This window comes from Rhincodon typus, chromosome 3, assembly GCF_021869965.1.
Source record: "Rhincodon typus isolate 14 chromosome 3, sRhiTyp1.1, whole genome shotgun sequence".
In the NCBI taxonomy this organism is placed as follows: domain Eukaryota; kingdom Metazoa; phylum Chordata; class Chondrichthyes; order Orectolobiformes; family Rhincodontidae; genus Rhincodon; species Rhincodon typus.
Genome location: NC_063334.1, coordinates 17,062,732 through 17,081,282, shown reverse-complemented (window position 1 = coordinate 17,081,282; position 18,551 = coordinate 17,062,732). Strand labels below are relative to the sequence as shown.

Below are 18,551 nucleotides of genomic sequence, written 5' to 3'. Positions count from 1 at the left end.
TGATGAACATGCATCCTGATTTTTAACATATTAAAAAAGAAGTGTTGAAAACCGTGAGGTCAAGAGAGCAGAGATTGATGGTGAATGACATAAGGCACACTGAAGCAGACCATTTTAAGGCAGTGAGTGATCAAAATCTGATCTTCAGTGACTAATGTTTTAAAGAGTTCTTAATTATGGATTAGGTCATTAGTTAATACATTCACTGGGCTACTTTAAATGTCTGAAAAATTCAGTAGTGCGACCAAAGTGTCCTTAGAATGAGGGCAGGCCATTACATTGCAAAATTGAAATACTTCTTTTCCCCTGTATTGGCTGAGAAATATAGGCTCACCACTTACAATAAGAGGGTTGCAAACATTAAAGCTGTTAATATGGTGAACATGGACTGTAAAAAAAAATCTGTTTGCTGTAGTGCTGCACAACAGAGTTATGGGCATTGGGGATTTTGGAATAAAAAGGACAGTTACAACATGAATACAAAATTAGCTGGAAACAGAAGGTACTGGTTAGTGAACGCTTTTTCAGACTGAAGAAAGGTTTGCAGGGATTGGTTTTGGGACCCTTGCTTGGCCTAAAACAAGATCTTGATTTACATAACAGAATTTCACAATCTGCAGATTTTATAAAAGTTAGAAACATTGTGAGCTGTGAGGAGAATAGTATAGAACTTCAGAATGACAGAGACAATTTGACAGAATGGAAGTAAAAGTGGCAGATGAATTTTCATGCAGAGAAGTGTGTAATGATTCATTTTTGCCGGAAAAGTGCTCAGAGACAAAATAATTGAAACAGTTCTAAAGGGAGAGCAGAAGCAGTGGTACCAAGGTATATACGTGTACAAATGATTGAAGATAGCAGGAAGTTACAAAGCATGGTTAGAAAGCACACAATATCCTCGGCTTTATTAGTAGGAGCATGGAGCACAAGAACAAGGAGAGTAAGTTAAACTTCTAAAAATAATCACTGGTTTGAACTCAGCTGGGGTATTGCATCTATCCTGGACAATACACTCCATGTAAGATGTAAAGGTGATAGAGAGAGTGCAGAAAAGACCCATAAGAATTGTTTCACATATAGATTGAAGAGGTTGGGACTATTTTCCTGGAGTTAGAGAATAGAAGGTTCAGATAAGATTTGATAGAGATATTATGAATCATGTTGGTCTGGGCAGAGTATTTCAGAAAAAAAACTGGCAGCCAGATCAAGATCCAGAGAGCACCGTTTTAAGGTAATTGGCAAAAGGTACATTGGAGGTATGAAGCAGATCCTTTTCATGCAGCCAATGAGGGGTCAAAATGTGGTAGGAGCTGCCAGAGTATGATGGTGCTGAGTCTAAGCAAGGCACTTAGGAGTGTGTTTGGCTGTCACCTGAAAAGTAAGAATGTGCAGGGTTACATGGAGAAGGCAGTACAAGTAGATTGTATAGTCATTGGAGACTTAATTAGACGGTGTTAATAATAGATGTGGGGCTGTAAGATCCCCTTTGTATTCCTGCACTGCCTCAAAGTCCAATAACACACTGATTTTAAAATTCACGTTCTTGTTTCCAAATCCCTCAAAGTCTTGATTCTGCCCTATCATGGTAATTTCCTACGGTCCTCCAAAATCTTTCAGCTCCTATAGTTCTGGCCTCTTGTGCATCCCTGTTTCTCAGCATGCCACTATTGTTGAGTGTGCGTTCAGCTGCGTCAGCCCTAAGCTCTAGAATTTCCTCTCTAGACTTCTCTTCCTCTCCATGTCTTTTTCCTCCTTCAAGATACTCCTTTAAGCCATCTCTTCAATGGGATATTTGATCGCATACACTTATATCTCCTTATGTGGCTCACTGCTGAATGTTGATGGAAGTACTACTGTAATCATTAAAGATGGTGTAACAGAGGAAGTAGTTGTTGCTTCACCTTGCTCCAGATGTCCTCAAAATGCTTCACAAAATTCAACATTAGATCTATTCAACTTCATGAAGATTTTAAAATTTAACAGAGTGATAAACTAACTAATGCATTGAAAGTAAATTCAGCATTACCCTACCAGACCATAGGGATTCTCTCTCATGAGAGAGAGAGAACTAGTGGTGATTTAACCTGAAGTTCACCACACCTTTGGTAGGGGGAGAGGTTGAGAATTATGATCCCACGCAATAACTTCAGTTGGTATGGAGATTGAATCCACACTATTGCAAACCAGCCGTTCAGCCAACAAACGGTATGTATGGTCAGCGTTTTATGAATCTGTGACATTGCCTTTGTCACTTAATGAATTTACAGACTGTTTTTGTTTACACAAGTTGAAAATGGATGAGGGAGGCAGACTTCAGAAATTCGTTCAGCAAAGCTACCTAACCTGCAGGTCCTGCAACTAGAGAGTTCTAGTTGACATGGCAACATTGAAAGGGAAATGTTGTCATAACAATTTACAACAGTAAAAGTGAACTGAAAAGCACAATCAAAAATCACAGCAGGGGGTTAGGAACTGTGGGCAGAAAGTGTTGTCCAGGTCAAGATTAGTAACAATGTGTAGATTTGAAAATTTGAGCTTTAGAAAAGTGTTCAACGTCTGAATGATTTCGTGAAAGGAGTTTTTTTTTTGACATTTTGCTCTGATTGCATAGGTTCTCCACTAGAAATGCATAGTCAGAAACTGACTGCTAGAAATGAAATAAGCATTGCAGGCTGAATAACTGAATCACTGTAAAGTATGCTGAATCCAATGGGAATTTTCTACCCATTAAAGGGTCAGAAAGCATGAGGATTATATATTCCACAGTTGACAGGAAAAACCTGTCATCATTCTTATACTCAAAGTAACAATTTAGCATCTTACAAAATGCAAGAGGTGTTGCAGGTGCAATACCTTTGCCTAATTTTTGATCAATTTCTTGTAGGACATTCTGGGCAGAATCTTAAAGGGGCCTGACTGACGTGGGCTACAGTGAAATTTATGGCAGAATTGCGTGAGACATTCGGTGAGGCCAGACCCAGATCTCAATGGTAGACACTAACTTACCCATGGAGGCAGGTTTGGGAGAGAGCTATGGTGTCCTGCAGCCACTGGGCATGAGGGCCATTGTGTCCCACATACCTGTCTGCTACTCCTGTTCCTCCCTGCATATGTGGACAAATCTCTGAATTGCTGAAACCACATGATCTTCTCCCTCCTGGGGCTGTACCAGTACCTGGTCTCCAGCCGTCCCCTGGGTGCCAGCAGCTTGAAGCATTTCTCACTCAGCCATCTGGGGAGTTGTTACAATGCCAGGCTCATCATATTGTGCTCCCAAACTTTCTGAGGCCAATGTTCCCACTGAGATATTAGCTGGGGATGGAGAGGGAATGCAGGAGGTTTTCTTCCCAATGCTTCCTCTGAGGCCTCAATACACTCATTCTTAAAGATTGAGGAGATGGCTTCCAACAGAGTAGACCATTTCTTCGCTGATGTCCTGAGTATTTGGTACCTGCAAGACACAAAGGAGAGTAGGCATTGTGGTGGCTGGTGGGTAGAAATGGTGGGCAATGAAAGACACTGACAATTGTGTTACTGTGAGAATTCCACTTGAATGGAGAATAGTACTTATTCAGTTGGAGGGACATGCATGCATCACCATCCCCAGAGAATGATCCCCATCTTCTCCTGTAAGGGACTGAATTCTCTCCTCATAGTTAATGAGGAGCCGAATATTGCCACTCTGCCACCTATCCAGGCCCTTTCTGTCCTATTGCGGGCTGTAAACTCCAGGAATGACAGAATGGGAGGGATTCAGGGAGACAAAAGCAGGAAAAGCAGGTGGCATAGCTATTAGTGTTGCTGCAGGTGGTTAAAAAATAGTAAGAAGTACCAGGTGAGTGAGTAGACAGTGCAGAGGCCATGCATAGGATAGTGGTGTGGAAGGTTGGTGGACAATGAGAGCGACTGGGGAAGATGTTGCAGGAAATAGTGAGAGTGGCAGAGTATGGACCTTGATGGGAAGATAAGAGTGTGGCACTTTGTTGGTGCGGCACTTGGTTGGTGGAGTAAAGAATGTTACTGACCTTCATCCTGAACTGGACCATGGAGACTGAACTGACCTGGGCGATAATCTTGGAGCAGGCTGTCAGGGTCTGGTTTTGTGGCCTCCTCTGCTGGTCCTCCAGGAAGAGGAGAAGAGGATTGCCCTGCTGTGTGCCCATTGACAATATCAATCTATTCCTAAATAATTCAACTTAATTCATTGATTAAAGTATCAGCTGCATTTCTATATCTTAACAAGTTTCTTTTAATTCATTGCTAACAAAAATTTGGCTTCTGACAATAGTTTTATCCTATGACTGAGTTCAGTTCAAAGTAGCATGCTACAGATGCAGGAAATCTGAAATTAAAATAGAAAAGGCTGGAAATGATCACTGCATCTGGCAACATCTATAGAGAGAGAAAATGAGTTAATATTTTAGAGTCAGAGTCATAGAAATCTGCAGCACAGAAAAGGGCTCTTCAACCTATCATGTCCATGCCAGTCATAAACAGCCACCCACTATTTCTAAGTTTAGGTCAATGATTCTTCATCAAAACTTCCTGAATCCTGCCTTGTTCCAACTGTAGTTGACTTTACATGAAGCCTAATTCTCTCATTGAATGATTAACTTTATTTCTTAGAGTAGCTTTGCTTTTTTTTTTGGTTTACTTTAGTCCTTTATCCAGAACCTGTAGTTTTCATCTTAGTATTTTACTCCCTGTTTATTAGAGATATCTTTCATACTGTATGGTTAAAATGATCTTTTGTTGTTATATTTTGTACTTCTGCCCTATACATAATGTTATGAATGAACTTTTGGAATCCATTTATACTTCAAGTTTAGAGTTGGTAGAAAGAGATTGATGAATTGTCAATTTAAGTCTAGGATCAAGAATTGACTTGATATAGCTGGTGGAATTTAAATTAAATTAATTTCTTTAAAAGCTCGAATTGGAAACTGTTATCAGCAATGCTAACCATAATAATATCACTGTTGTGAAATCCTGTTTGGTTCAAAGAAAAACTCTACTGTTGTTACCTGATCTGGCCTACACGTAAATCTTAGCAGCTCTCAAGGTCAATTAGATATAGGAATCAGATACTGGTCTTGCCAGAGATGCCCACATCCTATTAATGAATAAAGAAAATAATATATATATGGACCCGCAGAGAGCTTTCTACTAGGACAGTTAGCATAGTGAAAGATAGACAATGCAAACAATACAAATGTGTCTTTAAATCAAAGTTATTGACACCACAACTTGATACTAATTTTACTTAAATTTCAAGGTTGTGGAAATATTGCAGAAAAATGAAGTCCAGAATTAGCCATGATCTAACTGAATGAAAAGCAAACATAAAGGCCTGTATTGCCTATTCCCGCTCCTATTTACAATGCTCCTACATTCCTATATTCTATCAGCAACCAGATGACTCTTTCTTTATTGAGTGTCTTAAAGAAAGACAGGTCACCCACTCCTTTCCAACTGCCCTCGTCAGCCGTATTCTGGAGTGGCAGCAGAATATTGGGGTGAATTGAGCTTGTAATAAGTTTAATTAATGAGTGTCGGAGTTGAGATCAAAAACAGAAATTGCTGGAAAAGCTCAGCAGGTCTGGCAGCATCTGTGAAGAAAAAATCAGAGTTAATGTTTCAGGTGCAGTGACCCTTCCTCAGAATGGGTCGCCAGACCCAAAACGTTAACTCTGATTTTTTCTTCACAGATGCTGCCAGACCTGTTGAACTTTTCCCACAACTTCTGTTTTTGTTGTTGATTTACAGCATCCACAGGTCTTTCGGTTTTAATTTAGGAGTTGGGATGTCATGTTGCAGCTGTACATGACATTGGTTAGACCACTTTTGGAATACTGTGTTCAATTCTGTTCTTCCTGCTATAGGAAGGACGTTGTAAAACTTAAAACGGTTCAGAAAAGATTTACAAGAATTTTGCTAGGGTTGGAGGGTTTGAGCTATAGAGAGAGAGTTGAATAGGCTGGGGCTATTTTCCCTGGAGCATCAGAGGCTGAGGATTGACCTTATAGAAGTTTATAAAATCATGAGGGGCACAAATAGGATGAATAGAATAGGGGAGTCAAAATTTACATACCATAGGTTTAAGGTGAGAGGGGAAAGATTTATGTTGCACCTAAGGGGCAACTTTTACATGCAGGGGGTGGAGTGTGTATGGAATGATCTGACAGAGGATGTGGTGGAGGCTGGTACAATTACAACATTTAAAAAGCATCTGGATGGTTATATGAATAGGAAGGGTTCAGAGGCATAGGTGTCAAATGCTGGCAATTGGGACAAGTTTAATTTAGGATATCCAGTTGGTATGGATAAGTTAGATTGAAGGGTCTGTTTCTATACTGTACAACCCTGTGACTCTAGTGGACATTTAATTGTTTTATTTGCATTTGGTGTTCAAGCTACTGACTGAGCAGGGGAAGTTGGCAAGCTGAGCACCCAACCTATTTTACACACACCCAATAGTACCATGGCTGGGACAATTATTATCTAGTCCATAGCCTCAGTAATGGTGATCGTGAGATCATCCTGGATTGTTACTAAAACCGATCCTGTCTTCAGGAAAGAAAATCTCCTGCTGGTATCTGGTTTGACCTGAATGTATATTTACAACTAAAAGGTTTTCCACTTAACAGTTCTTGTCAGGACCTAACAATCATAAACTGCAGGAGCAAATAATTTACACATATTTGGCTGACTCCATGAATAAAAGTAAAAATGCCTAAACTGCACACTTTGTGGTACTTGTGGATTACCTGATCACTTGAAAGATTGACACAAAGTTACATTCAATACTTTGCTGTTGAAATTTTCACATAAACTGTAGTGAACAAATAGATTACCATTGTATATAATCTATTAACTACAAAATATGTAAACAGTCTATTAAGAAAAAAAAATGTGTTACTGCTGCAGGTATTGGATGGAAAGTTGACTATAGAAAGGAAATTCTGTCATCACAACTCTCTGTGATAGGTGAAAGGAAAGAATGCATTTGCCTAATTTTCCTGACTCTGTATTTTTTTTGGTAAATGCCCAGTTATTATATCATGGCTTTGTTGTTTATAACTCCGACAGTCTAGCTGAGCTGCAGAGTGTGATAATTGCATGTTTCATCTGGGAGACAGCATTAATAATTAAAATTGTGAATGGGTTAGTGAGCCTGGGTTCATTAAGGAGTAACTCATGCATGTGAGGATTATTCCATTATAAAGATTTTCTTTTTATCATGTGATCCAAATAACCCTAAGAATTGAACAGCAAGAGTTTTACCAACTGACGAGGAAGGAAATCTATAGAACATGTGGGAACCTGCACCTTTTATTGTTAATGACACTATACCTGCTGGTTAAACAAATACAGCTTAGTAAACAGAATAAGGACTGCACTACTGATAAATCAAGACATTCATTTAATCCTTCCAGTTTGGTAATATATATGCAAGTCCACTTACTTGATTCATAAAGCAAATAAAGCAACCCATAGTTCAGCAGATGCATTAAAAGGCAAACATGATCTGAAGGGATATTGTTCAGGTTCTGACCACTATTATTAAACGTGTCCAAATAAAAGGTCTGAGTACAACTAGCTAGCGACTGTAACTCTAACAGTCAGAAAAATGTATGTTGTTTACTACTGTAAGCTGGTTGTTGGCTGAATTCAAAGATTTAAACATTGCATCAATCTGAATTTGATTACGTTTGCTGTTAAATCCAGACACCTAGTATCTGCAAAGTTATTTTTTGACCATGCATTTTTTTTTTGCTAATATGCATCTAATTCAACCCCCTCACTCCCCACCAACACAGACACACCCACAGTTAAAGTTCATGATACAATACCGTGTCCTCTTACCGTACACAGGCCTGTGAAAAAGTGTTTGGCCTGTAAAGTTGAACCCTGCACCCTACCCTGTCAACCAGCAGCACAAACTGCCTGGATCTTGCTGTGATATATTGAAAGATGGTTGTCATATATTCGGCCCTTCGTGCCAATGTCGCCTCTTTGAAGTTTGATCCCCAACGAAAGATTTTATTTTGTAGTCTTTTAAAATATGCACATTTCCAATATAACTCCGGTTATTCATTTTTCTTAAAAAAGGGACACTATGACAAATTGCAAACAACACAGTTTTAAGAACATAAGAACATAAGAACTAGAAACAGGAGTAGGCCGTCTGGCCCTTCGAGCCTGCTCCGCCATTCAACAAGATCATGACTCATCTTTTCATGGACTCAGATCCACTTACTCGCGTTCTCACCGTATCCCTTAATTCCTTTATTGTTCAAAAAAAATCTACCTTTTTTTTAAAAACGTTTACTGAAGTAGCGTCAACTACTTCACAGGGCAAGGAATTCCATAACAACCCTCTGGGCTAAGAAATTCCTTCTCAATTCAGTCCTAAATCTGCTCCCTCTAATCTTGAGGCTATGCCCTCTTGTCCTAGCTTCACCTGCCAGTGGAAACATCCTCTCTATTTCTATCTTATCTATTCCCTTCATAATTTTATATGTTTCTATAAGATCCCCCCTCAATCTTCTGTAGTATTGTTTGGATAGTTTAGTAATAGACGTTGATGCGTGCGAGTGAACTGCTTAAGAGTCGAGCAAAGATTAAGGTTACAGATTGACCTTTCCTGTTTTTTTTTAAATATTGGATCAGGTTCCACTCTACAGTAATTATAAAATGTCATTGACCGTAGGGTTTGCAATTAGATCATTTTCGTTTGAACGAGTGGTTATATTTAATTATAGTAATCTATTGACTGAAAGGTTTTGCTTCTGAATCAGCTCGATTACAGAAAGAGCCGACTAGTTCTTCCATCAATGAAACGTACCTGAAATTGTATGGAAATAGCAGGAGCAGCAACGCTGCAGAAATTGTATACACAATAGTATAAATGTAAAGAGGAAATGTGCAAGAAAATACAATCAACTCCTCTCGAGGGTGTTGGAGAGGATACTTCTGATCGTACGTAGGCGTAATAAGCTCATTTATGTTTCTTTGTTCCAGGGATGTTTCTGATACAGAGAGTTAAACATACAACATAATTTTAAATTGGATGATGCACTTACCGCGTCTCTGCTTGAACTAATAAATATTTCTAAAAATGTAACGAAGCATTAACTCCTGGCCTTTTAAAGTGCATATGTATGGATACAAAAGTTTGCAAAAACGAAAAGGAAACCCTGGGTTTTCTTATATTCTAAGAATATCAGTTAAACCCAGTGTAATCCACAGAATAAACGGTTACACGAATTGACAATGTAAGCATGTGTTATCGGTGGACAATTAAACCCAAGTGGGTTTAAGGAGTTGACTATCAGGGGGTATTACAAACGGAATTCTTTTTCCCAAAAAATACAAGACTGAACCCCGGTCGCAGTGGGATTTAGTCAGCAGGAATATTACAGCGTCCCCTTTGTAGTTTATTTTTCCACCTCTCCAAAGCACTAATAATGTCAATATCGAAGCCTTTGCTTTGGATTAAACAAGCTGCCCTAAATCGTATCAAAAGTAGAAATTGCTGGAAAAGCTCAGCAGGTCAGGGAAATGCCCCATTAAAGTGGTTTTACCTTTTAAATATCCAAAAGTCTGGATTATTTATTCATTTGGAAGAAGCCATCTCTCAACTAAAGAAGGTTTTAATTGTTTACTTTATGCACGAAAACCGACAAGACAGGTGTATGTATGTGGACAATGGTTGACTTTGTTATTCTAAGCAATTTCGATACAACAACACTGATATAATTTAGTTGAAGTACGTTTCACATTAAACGTCTTTCCTCTTGAAATTAACCGGTTTATGCGAGGTGGCGAACAATTTTCTGGAAATAAAAGAAATGTGTACAACGCTTAGCTCCATCCTTTAAATCAGTGTAACTGTAGAAGAAGCTAAAATGAAAGGAAAGGGAATTTTAGGTTTTCACCAAAAATCTTAATTACACGCCGATAGGAGAAACGCCCGGGTTATTATGTGATGCACTTACAGTTACTTTCACAAACGACTTATCCGTATGAAATTATTTACAGCGTGATTAAGTGTACCGCACGCACAAAATATGTAATGTGACTCCTTCAGTCACCTTTCATACTGCAAACGGGCGACGATTCTAAAATGTTCGCCAATATCAAATCTTAACAAATATCAGCTGTTGCAACGTTCCAGGATTAGATTTCTAAATGTGCCCTATGTCTGAAAATCGGCAGCAGTTGGCAAAAAATTCCCATGTTCCTAACTTCCTAGAATAAAAGCAGTTGCGAAAGATCTTTATTTTATAATGGACTTGTATTTGGGATAATTCTGTAAGTGGCTTTGCAAAATTGCATCAATTTCTTTTCCATAGACACGACTATATTCAGTGAAAACCTGGTAGCGAAAGTGAAAACCAAACACAATTTTATTTTAAATGAAAAAATAAACAAAAGTAAAACGAAGAATTGCGAATGCTGGAAATCTAATTTTATTCTGTTTTTAAAAAATACCTAACACAGAAAGGGCTGCCTAGAAAACGAGTGTATTTATTCAAACCAGTCAATTTGACAGATGCACGAACGGATTAGGATGGAATTTTAAAAAAAGGAATTTAGCTGTTTTTGTTTAGGAAAGTATTGACCGACTCATGAAGCATCTAAACGAACAGCTTTTTGAACAGAATTCTGAGGAAGGGTCACCGGACCCGAAACGTTAACTCTTTTTTTCCTTCACAGATGCTGCCAGACCTGCTGAGCTTTTCCAGCAACTTCAGTTATTGTTCCTGATTTACAGCATCCACAGTTCTTTCGGTTTTTATATAGCATATTGAGAAATATCGATAACCATTTTAAACTTGTTCAGAAGCAACCTAAGTTAGAATATGAAACTGACATAAGACGTTATAGACTTGAAGGGTCAACTCTTGTTTATCGCTTGCTGAGCGTTTCTAACATTGTCTGTTTCTCCAGGTTGTTATTTCCCCGCTGAGGGATGTTGTTATACAGCTTTGGATAGGTGGACTTGAACCCCGGCCTCATAGCTCAGAGGGAAGGACACTGCCGCAAATGCCCCTCAGGTGGAGTTGGATCATGAATATCGGTGAGGGGGTCACTCTTTCGCTTTTGGTCCACAAGTCCCACCCCTGTCAATTGGAGCTGGCGCTGCGGGTAGGGGCACGCAATGTGGAATGGAGTGAATTTCCATTGGTGCAGAGCTCCAACCAATAGATGAGAGCCCTCACCGCCTTATTCCCGCTCCCCAGGGGTGATTGACAGCCAGCTGAAGGGCGGAGGGAGGGGCAGGTGCACATGTCAGTCATCTATTTATCCTTTGCAGCCTCTGTCGCTTCAACTTTGCAGTTGGACAGAGACTGGGCAGAGAACGTTTGCATTTCGAAAGTGCAAACCTAGAGCGCTTATTCCTGATGGTTCCCCCCACCCTTGCATTTGAAGCAGGGAATGTGCATATGACAAAAAAAAACTTGAAGTCTGGTTCGCTGTGATCCAAACATTTAATTGTTTTCAATAGAAAAGCCCTCCTGGTTATTTATAGCATGCCACATTCCCGGTGAGCCTGGGAAGTGCTGGCTGTTAATTGACTCTTCATGAGAGTGCGCAAATTAGTTTACAAATCCTCCTAGCGCCTTTGGTGCATCTTGTTGCCCAATCATGTTTGTTTTTATTTTGTTGTGAGCCCAACTATAAAACAAAAGAGTCGATTCTCATTGTTCATCATCAACAAACCTGTGGCTCTGTCTGCTGATTGCTTGCTCGCTCTGCTCTTTTCTGGTTTATTTTTGTGTTTTATTTTTGTATTTTTTTTCGGGAGGGGTGGGGAATGGATGGCAGAACGTCTCTGGCCTCTGCCCCGCTCCCGGGTGCCTGTGTGCAGCCCAACCCCGCGGCCGTACCCATCTCCATGGCCGGGAGCAGCGGCGGCTCCTTGCTCCGGCCGCCGGCTTTGCTCTTACGGGCAGCCGCCGCCGCAGCGGCCGCCGCTTCGGCAGCTGAGCGCTACCCCCGGACCCCGAAATGCGCCCGCTGCCGCAACCACGGCGTAGTATCGGCGCTGAAGGGCCACAAGCGCTTCTGCCGCTGGAGGGATTGCCTGTGCGCCAAGTGCATGCTGATCGCCGAGAGGCAGAGGGTCATGGCAGCGCAGGTCGCCCTCCGGCGCCAGCAAGCCCAGGAGGAGAACGAAGCCAGGGAGCTCCAGTTCATGTACGCCGGAGGAGGGGCGACCGAAGCCGGCCTGGCTATGGCAGCAGTGGCCGCTGCTGCTAACAGCATCATCCCGGGATCGAGAGCCGTCTCCGCGCCTTACGAGATCTTCGGAGCCGAGTACCAGAAGCAGAAGGAAGGTAAGCTGGACAAACAGAGCGTTAAAACCCCTCTGGGTGAAATCTGCCCGTGAAAATAAAGCAGAGAGACGAACAAAAAGGGGGGGAAAAAGAACCAGAAATTGCTGCAGACACTCAGCATCTGTGGGCAGGGAAACAGTCCTGAGGAAGGGTCACTGGACCTGAAACATTAACTCTGATTTCGCTCCACAGATGCTGCCAGACCTGCTGAGTTTCTTCCAGCAATTTCTGTTTGTGTTTCCAAATGTCGACCGCTTTTTGCGTCCATTAGATGCTGCCGAACCTGATGAGTCTCTCCAGCAATTTCTGTTTTTATTCAATGTTCAATCGTGCCAGGTTTCTGCTATAATTCGACTTCACCACCACCGCCCCCCCCCCCAAGCATCAAAATTATTTCAAATGTATTATTGAACTGTTGTAATATTATTGTTTGCATCTGGTGGATCGAGAGCTCCGGACGGGTCTGGAATATTCAATAACTTTCAATAACATCTCAAACCACTCATCTCAAATCATGTCCTCCAAATGCATCTTAGGTACTAGCAGAGCTCAACTGCTTTCAATGTCGTGATGGGCTATTTCAATTTATCAGTTTTAAAACAGACTGCGTATAATTTTATCAGTTTAAAAATGTGCGGTCTTGTTGGTAAAACATCATGTTGTTGTCTGCGTATCGAAATCGCTGTTTGGAAAACAATACTCAATCTTCTGGATAAGAAACTCTTTCTGAGCAGTTGTTTCGGCGCCCAACACGTCTGAATATTCGAGCCAGTATCTGATCATCGTCCAAATAGTAACATGCTCATTATCTAAATAGCCAACTCAGTGATAAGGTCTGGGCGTTTTCAACAAACATTTTAAATGGGGAATAAGCTCTTTCATCTTCCTGCACCCGAGTATGATAAGTGAGGACGACGGCGTTATCATCAGGCTCAAATGCAGACTTTATATGGAGATCATTTAAAAGTAAAAAATAAGCTGCAGTTTCTGCTTAGACATATTTTCATGATGTGGATCAAATTGTTTTGTCCAGACACATTAAACTTGAATCGGTACAAGTTTCAGTCAAATCCCCACTTTACACCAGGGCTAAACTTGTCCTTATAAAGAGGGAATAGATTGAAGCATTTTGAAATAAAAGGCTAATTTAGAAATAGCACGAAGGCTTCCAGTTAATCTCGGAATTATTCTACTTTCTCGTATAGTGAAGCCATTCCTTGTTACTGTTGCAATTTTCCGAGAAGGGAAGGGATCGAACAGGGATTGGATGCAGCCTGGATAATGGGCTGTTGATTCTGGCCTTATTTAAAGCACCCTCAAAAATGATCTGACTTTGATTTATTTACAAATCTCAGTTGTAAAAAGCCTAATGGGCAATTAGCAATTATTTAAATAATGGTATTCAGCCAGTGCCCAAAATGTGAATCTACACCGGTAATAAAAAGCGAAAATACTGGAAATACTACGTTCTATGAGAGACGTGTTCTGGTCGATGACCATTCGTTAGAATGGTAACGAGTGAAGTTTAGATTGCACCACTTTAGCGAGGCTGTGAATTTTAGTTTCTAATACGGTGGTCTGTTTTCTTTTGCGAAAGTAGAAACCTATTAGATTTTTTTTTAGTTATCACGATTGGGTCGAGATGCCCGAGTCGGGTGGTAAAGGGATATTTTTTTGTGAATTACATGAAACGAATGTATTCGACCCGCCCAGACATGAAGTAACTTGTTCTCAAATGAATGTCTTCAAATTGGAAATAATGCAGACCAAAAAAAGTGGAATGATAAAGACATTGCAGTTTATTTAAATAACCCTCAAGCCAATTTACTGTGGGCAAATGTTAGTGTGTTTGCGAACACGAGAAGGATATTTCCTCGACCTCGGAAACTTGTGTTCAAAGGCAGCAATCCGATCCACAAAAATAAAAATGGTTCTCATTCATTTCAAACTGTGTACATGTTGCTGGCGGTGAGAAGTTGGGTTGGTCTTTGCTGTGAACTGATGTGTCATATATAAATGAAGGGATATCAACAGCATCTGTAGCATTTGCTTCCCTGGTAGAGGAGACATTTATAATAGTGCATAAGTGTTGTTCTTTTTTACATCCTACAGTGTGGTCACCTTAAGACCACTAATAGGCCCTAACGAATTTAGTTTTTTTCGTATGCATAAATGCAAAAAAATTTAAATATAGAATAGAATGATTTGCAAACAAATATCTACGGTTAAAAAGAAATATCCTTGTCGTGGAAGATCCGTAAGCTAGTAAAAGCTTGAATGTTGTGTAGAGCTTACAGGAATAGAATCGTGGATGTGCTTTGGGATAGTCGAATATATTGGGGGGAGATTCCAAATAAAATGAGCTGCCGCCGAATAAGCTGAGCCCTGATCATATCTGCCCTGCTTGTGGGAGACCGGGTATAATTCACTGAAGCAGGAATGGCTGGTCACGAAAAAAGCAGGCCACTTGCCCGCTACAGCTAAAGGCAGAAATTTTATGTAGCAGTTTTACCAAAACGACTGATTGCAATTTGCAAACATTGCCAGCATCTGGGGAACTGAATGTTAAGACGTTATTACAGGCAGCCAAAGCAGTAAGATTCTCCTGGGAAAACCCAGAATTCCTCTGAAAACATTCAAAACCTGTGTTAGAATATTATATAACACATGTTGAAGTTCTGAATTAGGGAAAGACTAATTATACTGATCTGAAGCCTTTCTTTGTACTGAGCCAAACTGGAGATTTACTCGTTTTACTGGTTTTAATATGGATTTCAGATCTTAAGTGAAATATTTAAAAAAAAAAGTTTTCATTCAACAACATTTAAATAAGTAAGACATGCTTTAAACATATCCTTTAGTATCAAAATCGTTAATAATTTGGATTTGAAAATAAAGATGTGATCGTTTTAATTCATGTAAATCTATTCAACAGCAAATCTCTCCTCCTGGAATGTTATTTTGAAAAAAAATGAAACATTGCTGAAGAAACTCGGCAGGTCTGGCAGCAACCGTGGAGAGAGAAAATAGTTAACGTTTTGCGTCCAGTGACCCTTCTTCAGAACTGTCACATCATTTTGTTTTAGTAATTTACATTCATTGTGAGATAGTAGAAACCTATCATTGATAACACAGGTAAATCAATCAGTAGAACATGAGAGGGGGATCTCGGCTATTTTGCCAAATGGGGCCTAGAATTGGTTTTCCTTTCTAGGAAAGTTTCACTGATTTAAAACAAAAATCACATAATTCCCTGTTAAATTATAAACTATTGTCGTATCTGCTTCCTTGAATTTGATGTGCAACGCATCTATTTGCAAAACAAGCAGCATTTTCGTTGATCTACCATTTGAACGTGTCTTTTGTTTCTGTTTAGGCCAGAAAAGCCCCAAGTATGAACTATTTTACAACGGTTTGGTGAGTCGATCGGTTGTTCAGCCTGCGCCTTCTCTCGGTTCGGAGGCGGAGGGGTCAGACACGAATGGGAGGGAGAACGAAGGAAACACCGAAGCAGCAGAGACCGACCCGGGTCAGCTTTCCCCATCCCCGGATCCTCCATCGGAAGGCGCCGACAGCCCTCGCTCAGTGACTCCCTCCGATGTGGAGTCGGGCAACGAGTGTGAGAAACCCAAGGAGCTGGCGAAGGTGATGGCCAGTCTCCCCGGCTCGTCCGCCAACCACAGGGCACCCATTGACATCTTGACCAAAGTCTTCCCCAACCACAAGCGCGACAAACTGGAGTGTATCCTGGCAAACTGCAAGGGGGACGTGGTGCAGGCCATCGAGCAGGTGCTCAATGGGAAAGAACAGAAGGGACAAGGCAAAGATGTGGAGTGCCCCGGGCCCGATCCTGCTGAGCTCCAGGGAGCCCCGCACTTCACCCTAACCGGTCTTTCCGGCGGTTCCCTGGGGACCAAATCCGCCTTCTCCCCTCTGCAGTCTAGTGCAGTTTTCGGAGGACCCGCAAATCTATACGGCTTGAGCCCCAGGCTAGGCGTTAACCCACTGCGACTGGCATACTCAAGCCCCGGCCGAGGGCTGCCCACCTTCATGTCCCCTTATGTCACTTCTGGCCTGATGCCAACTCTACCGTTTCGCCCTCCAATGGACTACTCCTTCCCGGGAATAGTGAGAGACCTTCCATATTTCCAAAACAAAGAGGCGCTCTGCTCCAGTGGACTGTGCTCTCGAATTAATCCGGAGAAACAGTGACTGACTTCCGTGAGATTATTCAATTTGAGGCAGTGTACCTCATTAAACGGGGAACTTTGAATGTTAAAAATCAACAGAAAACCGGTTCAATGATTACCGACCGATTTAGTTTCACTTTGTCACCAGATTGCTCCACGGATCAATTGAAAGTCAACGTGGTTGTTTTGATTTGAAAAAAAAAATGTTGCAGCTGATAGCATTGTACTGAACAGATTGGAAAATACAGTATCGGCTGACACAGATACCAGTGAGAATGATAAACCCACACTATTTGCGTTCCGTTTCGCTTATGCTCTCAAAGAAGTGTCAGTAGGTAAAAACAGAAATTGCTGAAAAAAAGTACTCAGCAGGTCTGGCACCATCTATGGAGAGAAATCAGAGTTAACGTTACTGGATCGAGTGACCCTTCCCTCAGAAGAGTTTAACTAACAGGCCAGCGAATGTGATATCTCTTTGCCAAGGTGGACAACGATTCTGAAAGGCAGCCTGGGACGGCAGGAATACCGACATGGGCTTTTCTGTTGCTTGCGTGCAACTTTTTTTTTGGGTGGGTGTAGTTGGAGGGGAGAAAGTGTTTGAGATGCAAAATCGGACCAAGTCCAGCAATTGAAGAGGAGCTCTCAGCCTTTGCTGTAGCTGCTGACTGCATAGCCCGGCACTTAGTGCGCTAGATGCCTCAGAATAGTTAATTGCAATTATATAAAACAAACGGAAAGAAGTGCAGTTGAAAGAAAAATAGCGTATTCATCCATCAGGTGATATGACAACAGTTAGCTGGCTGTATTTAATAGCCTGTTTCGCACCCTGATTGGTTTTAATATTTCACACAGATTAGCAGTACCACTCACTCCAGTGATCTCCCGTTGCTTTTTAATCGTGTATTATAGCATTGCATAATAAAACAAAAAAAAACCCGAAAGAAATACGGATGCTGGAAATCAGAAACAAAAACAGAAGTTGCTGGAGAAACTCAGCAGGTCTGGCGGCATCTGTGGAGAGAAATCCGCATTAAAGTTTCAGGTCGAGTGACCTTTCCTCAGAACTGCAAGGTTCTCACTTCTTTGGCCAAGAAATGGTTAATGGTACGCATGGAGGGGGGGGTGGGGTGCAGCCATTGACTCAAATCTACCTGATCGAACTGTGTACAGCAACACCAACATAATTTTTAAAAAGTGCCTTATTTCGAATTAGTGAAACTGGGGGAAAAATAGAGAGTGGACCCTTTCCGGGTTTTCCCAACACGTGAAATTCCTGTGGAGTGAGAGAAAACAACACAGTCGAGGAAACGATGTTTTCCATCAAGCAACTGAAACCCAGAGATAATCACTGCTGGGATTAGATAACCTAAGTATAACTGATGATTTCAAACGGACGCAGCCCTGAGTGAAAACGCAAGGGAGAAGAGTCAGTGTTTTTTCTGAAAAATTGAAAACAAAATCACCCTGACAGTGCATTGCCGCAAGATTCACATGAATGAAATATAAAAATTCCGAAGACTTTCTGAGGAAAGGCCGTAACATTTTAGCACTGCGGACTGTCTGTCCACACATTCAAAGTCTAAACGATGAGCGGTAATTGATCCTAAAAGGATGGATATTTACAGCAAGCAGTTTACTGGCTGAGGTTGTGTTACTGTTAATCAGGAAACTGTCGTATATTTTTGCATACTGATGTTCAGAGTTAAGTGCATTGAGAACAGAGCCCTTATTGTTGTAAACAAGAAAAAAAATAAATCCATTAATAGTAAGCCGTCTTTAATTTTGTGTTCATTACCGTAATCGGAGGAAGGTATTGCATTTTTTTTGTTTTATATTTGTTCAATGTACACTCCTTGCAAATATAAGCTCACAAGAATTATTTGCAAGGAAATTTGACCATACTGACCAAAACAATAGAATTGACTTAAATAACAGTTCAATATAATTGATTTTAACCACAATATAAAATATTTTATTGATTTAAAAATAACACAAGGGCATGAAAGATGCCATT

The 18,551-nt window shown here is 40.8% G+C and overlaps 1 protein-coding gene across 1 annotated transcript; it reads left to right on the top strand.

Moving 5' to 3' along the window:
- The first annotated feature begins 11,824 nt into the window (after nt 1-11,824).
- Nucleotides 11,825-18,306, top strand: LOC109929976 (doublesex- and mab-3-related transcription factor A1). Its single transcript, XM_020529524.2, has 2 exons — nt 11,825-12,347; nt 15,724-18,306. Exons 1-2 carry the CDS (start codon nt 11,825-11,827, stop codon nt 16,557-16,559), a joined length of 1,359 nt encoding a protein of 452 aa, XP_020385113.1. The 3' UTR covers nt 16,560-18,306.
- Nucleotides 18,307-18,551: the final 245 nt, after the last annotated feature.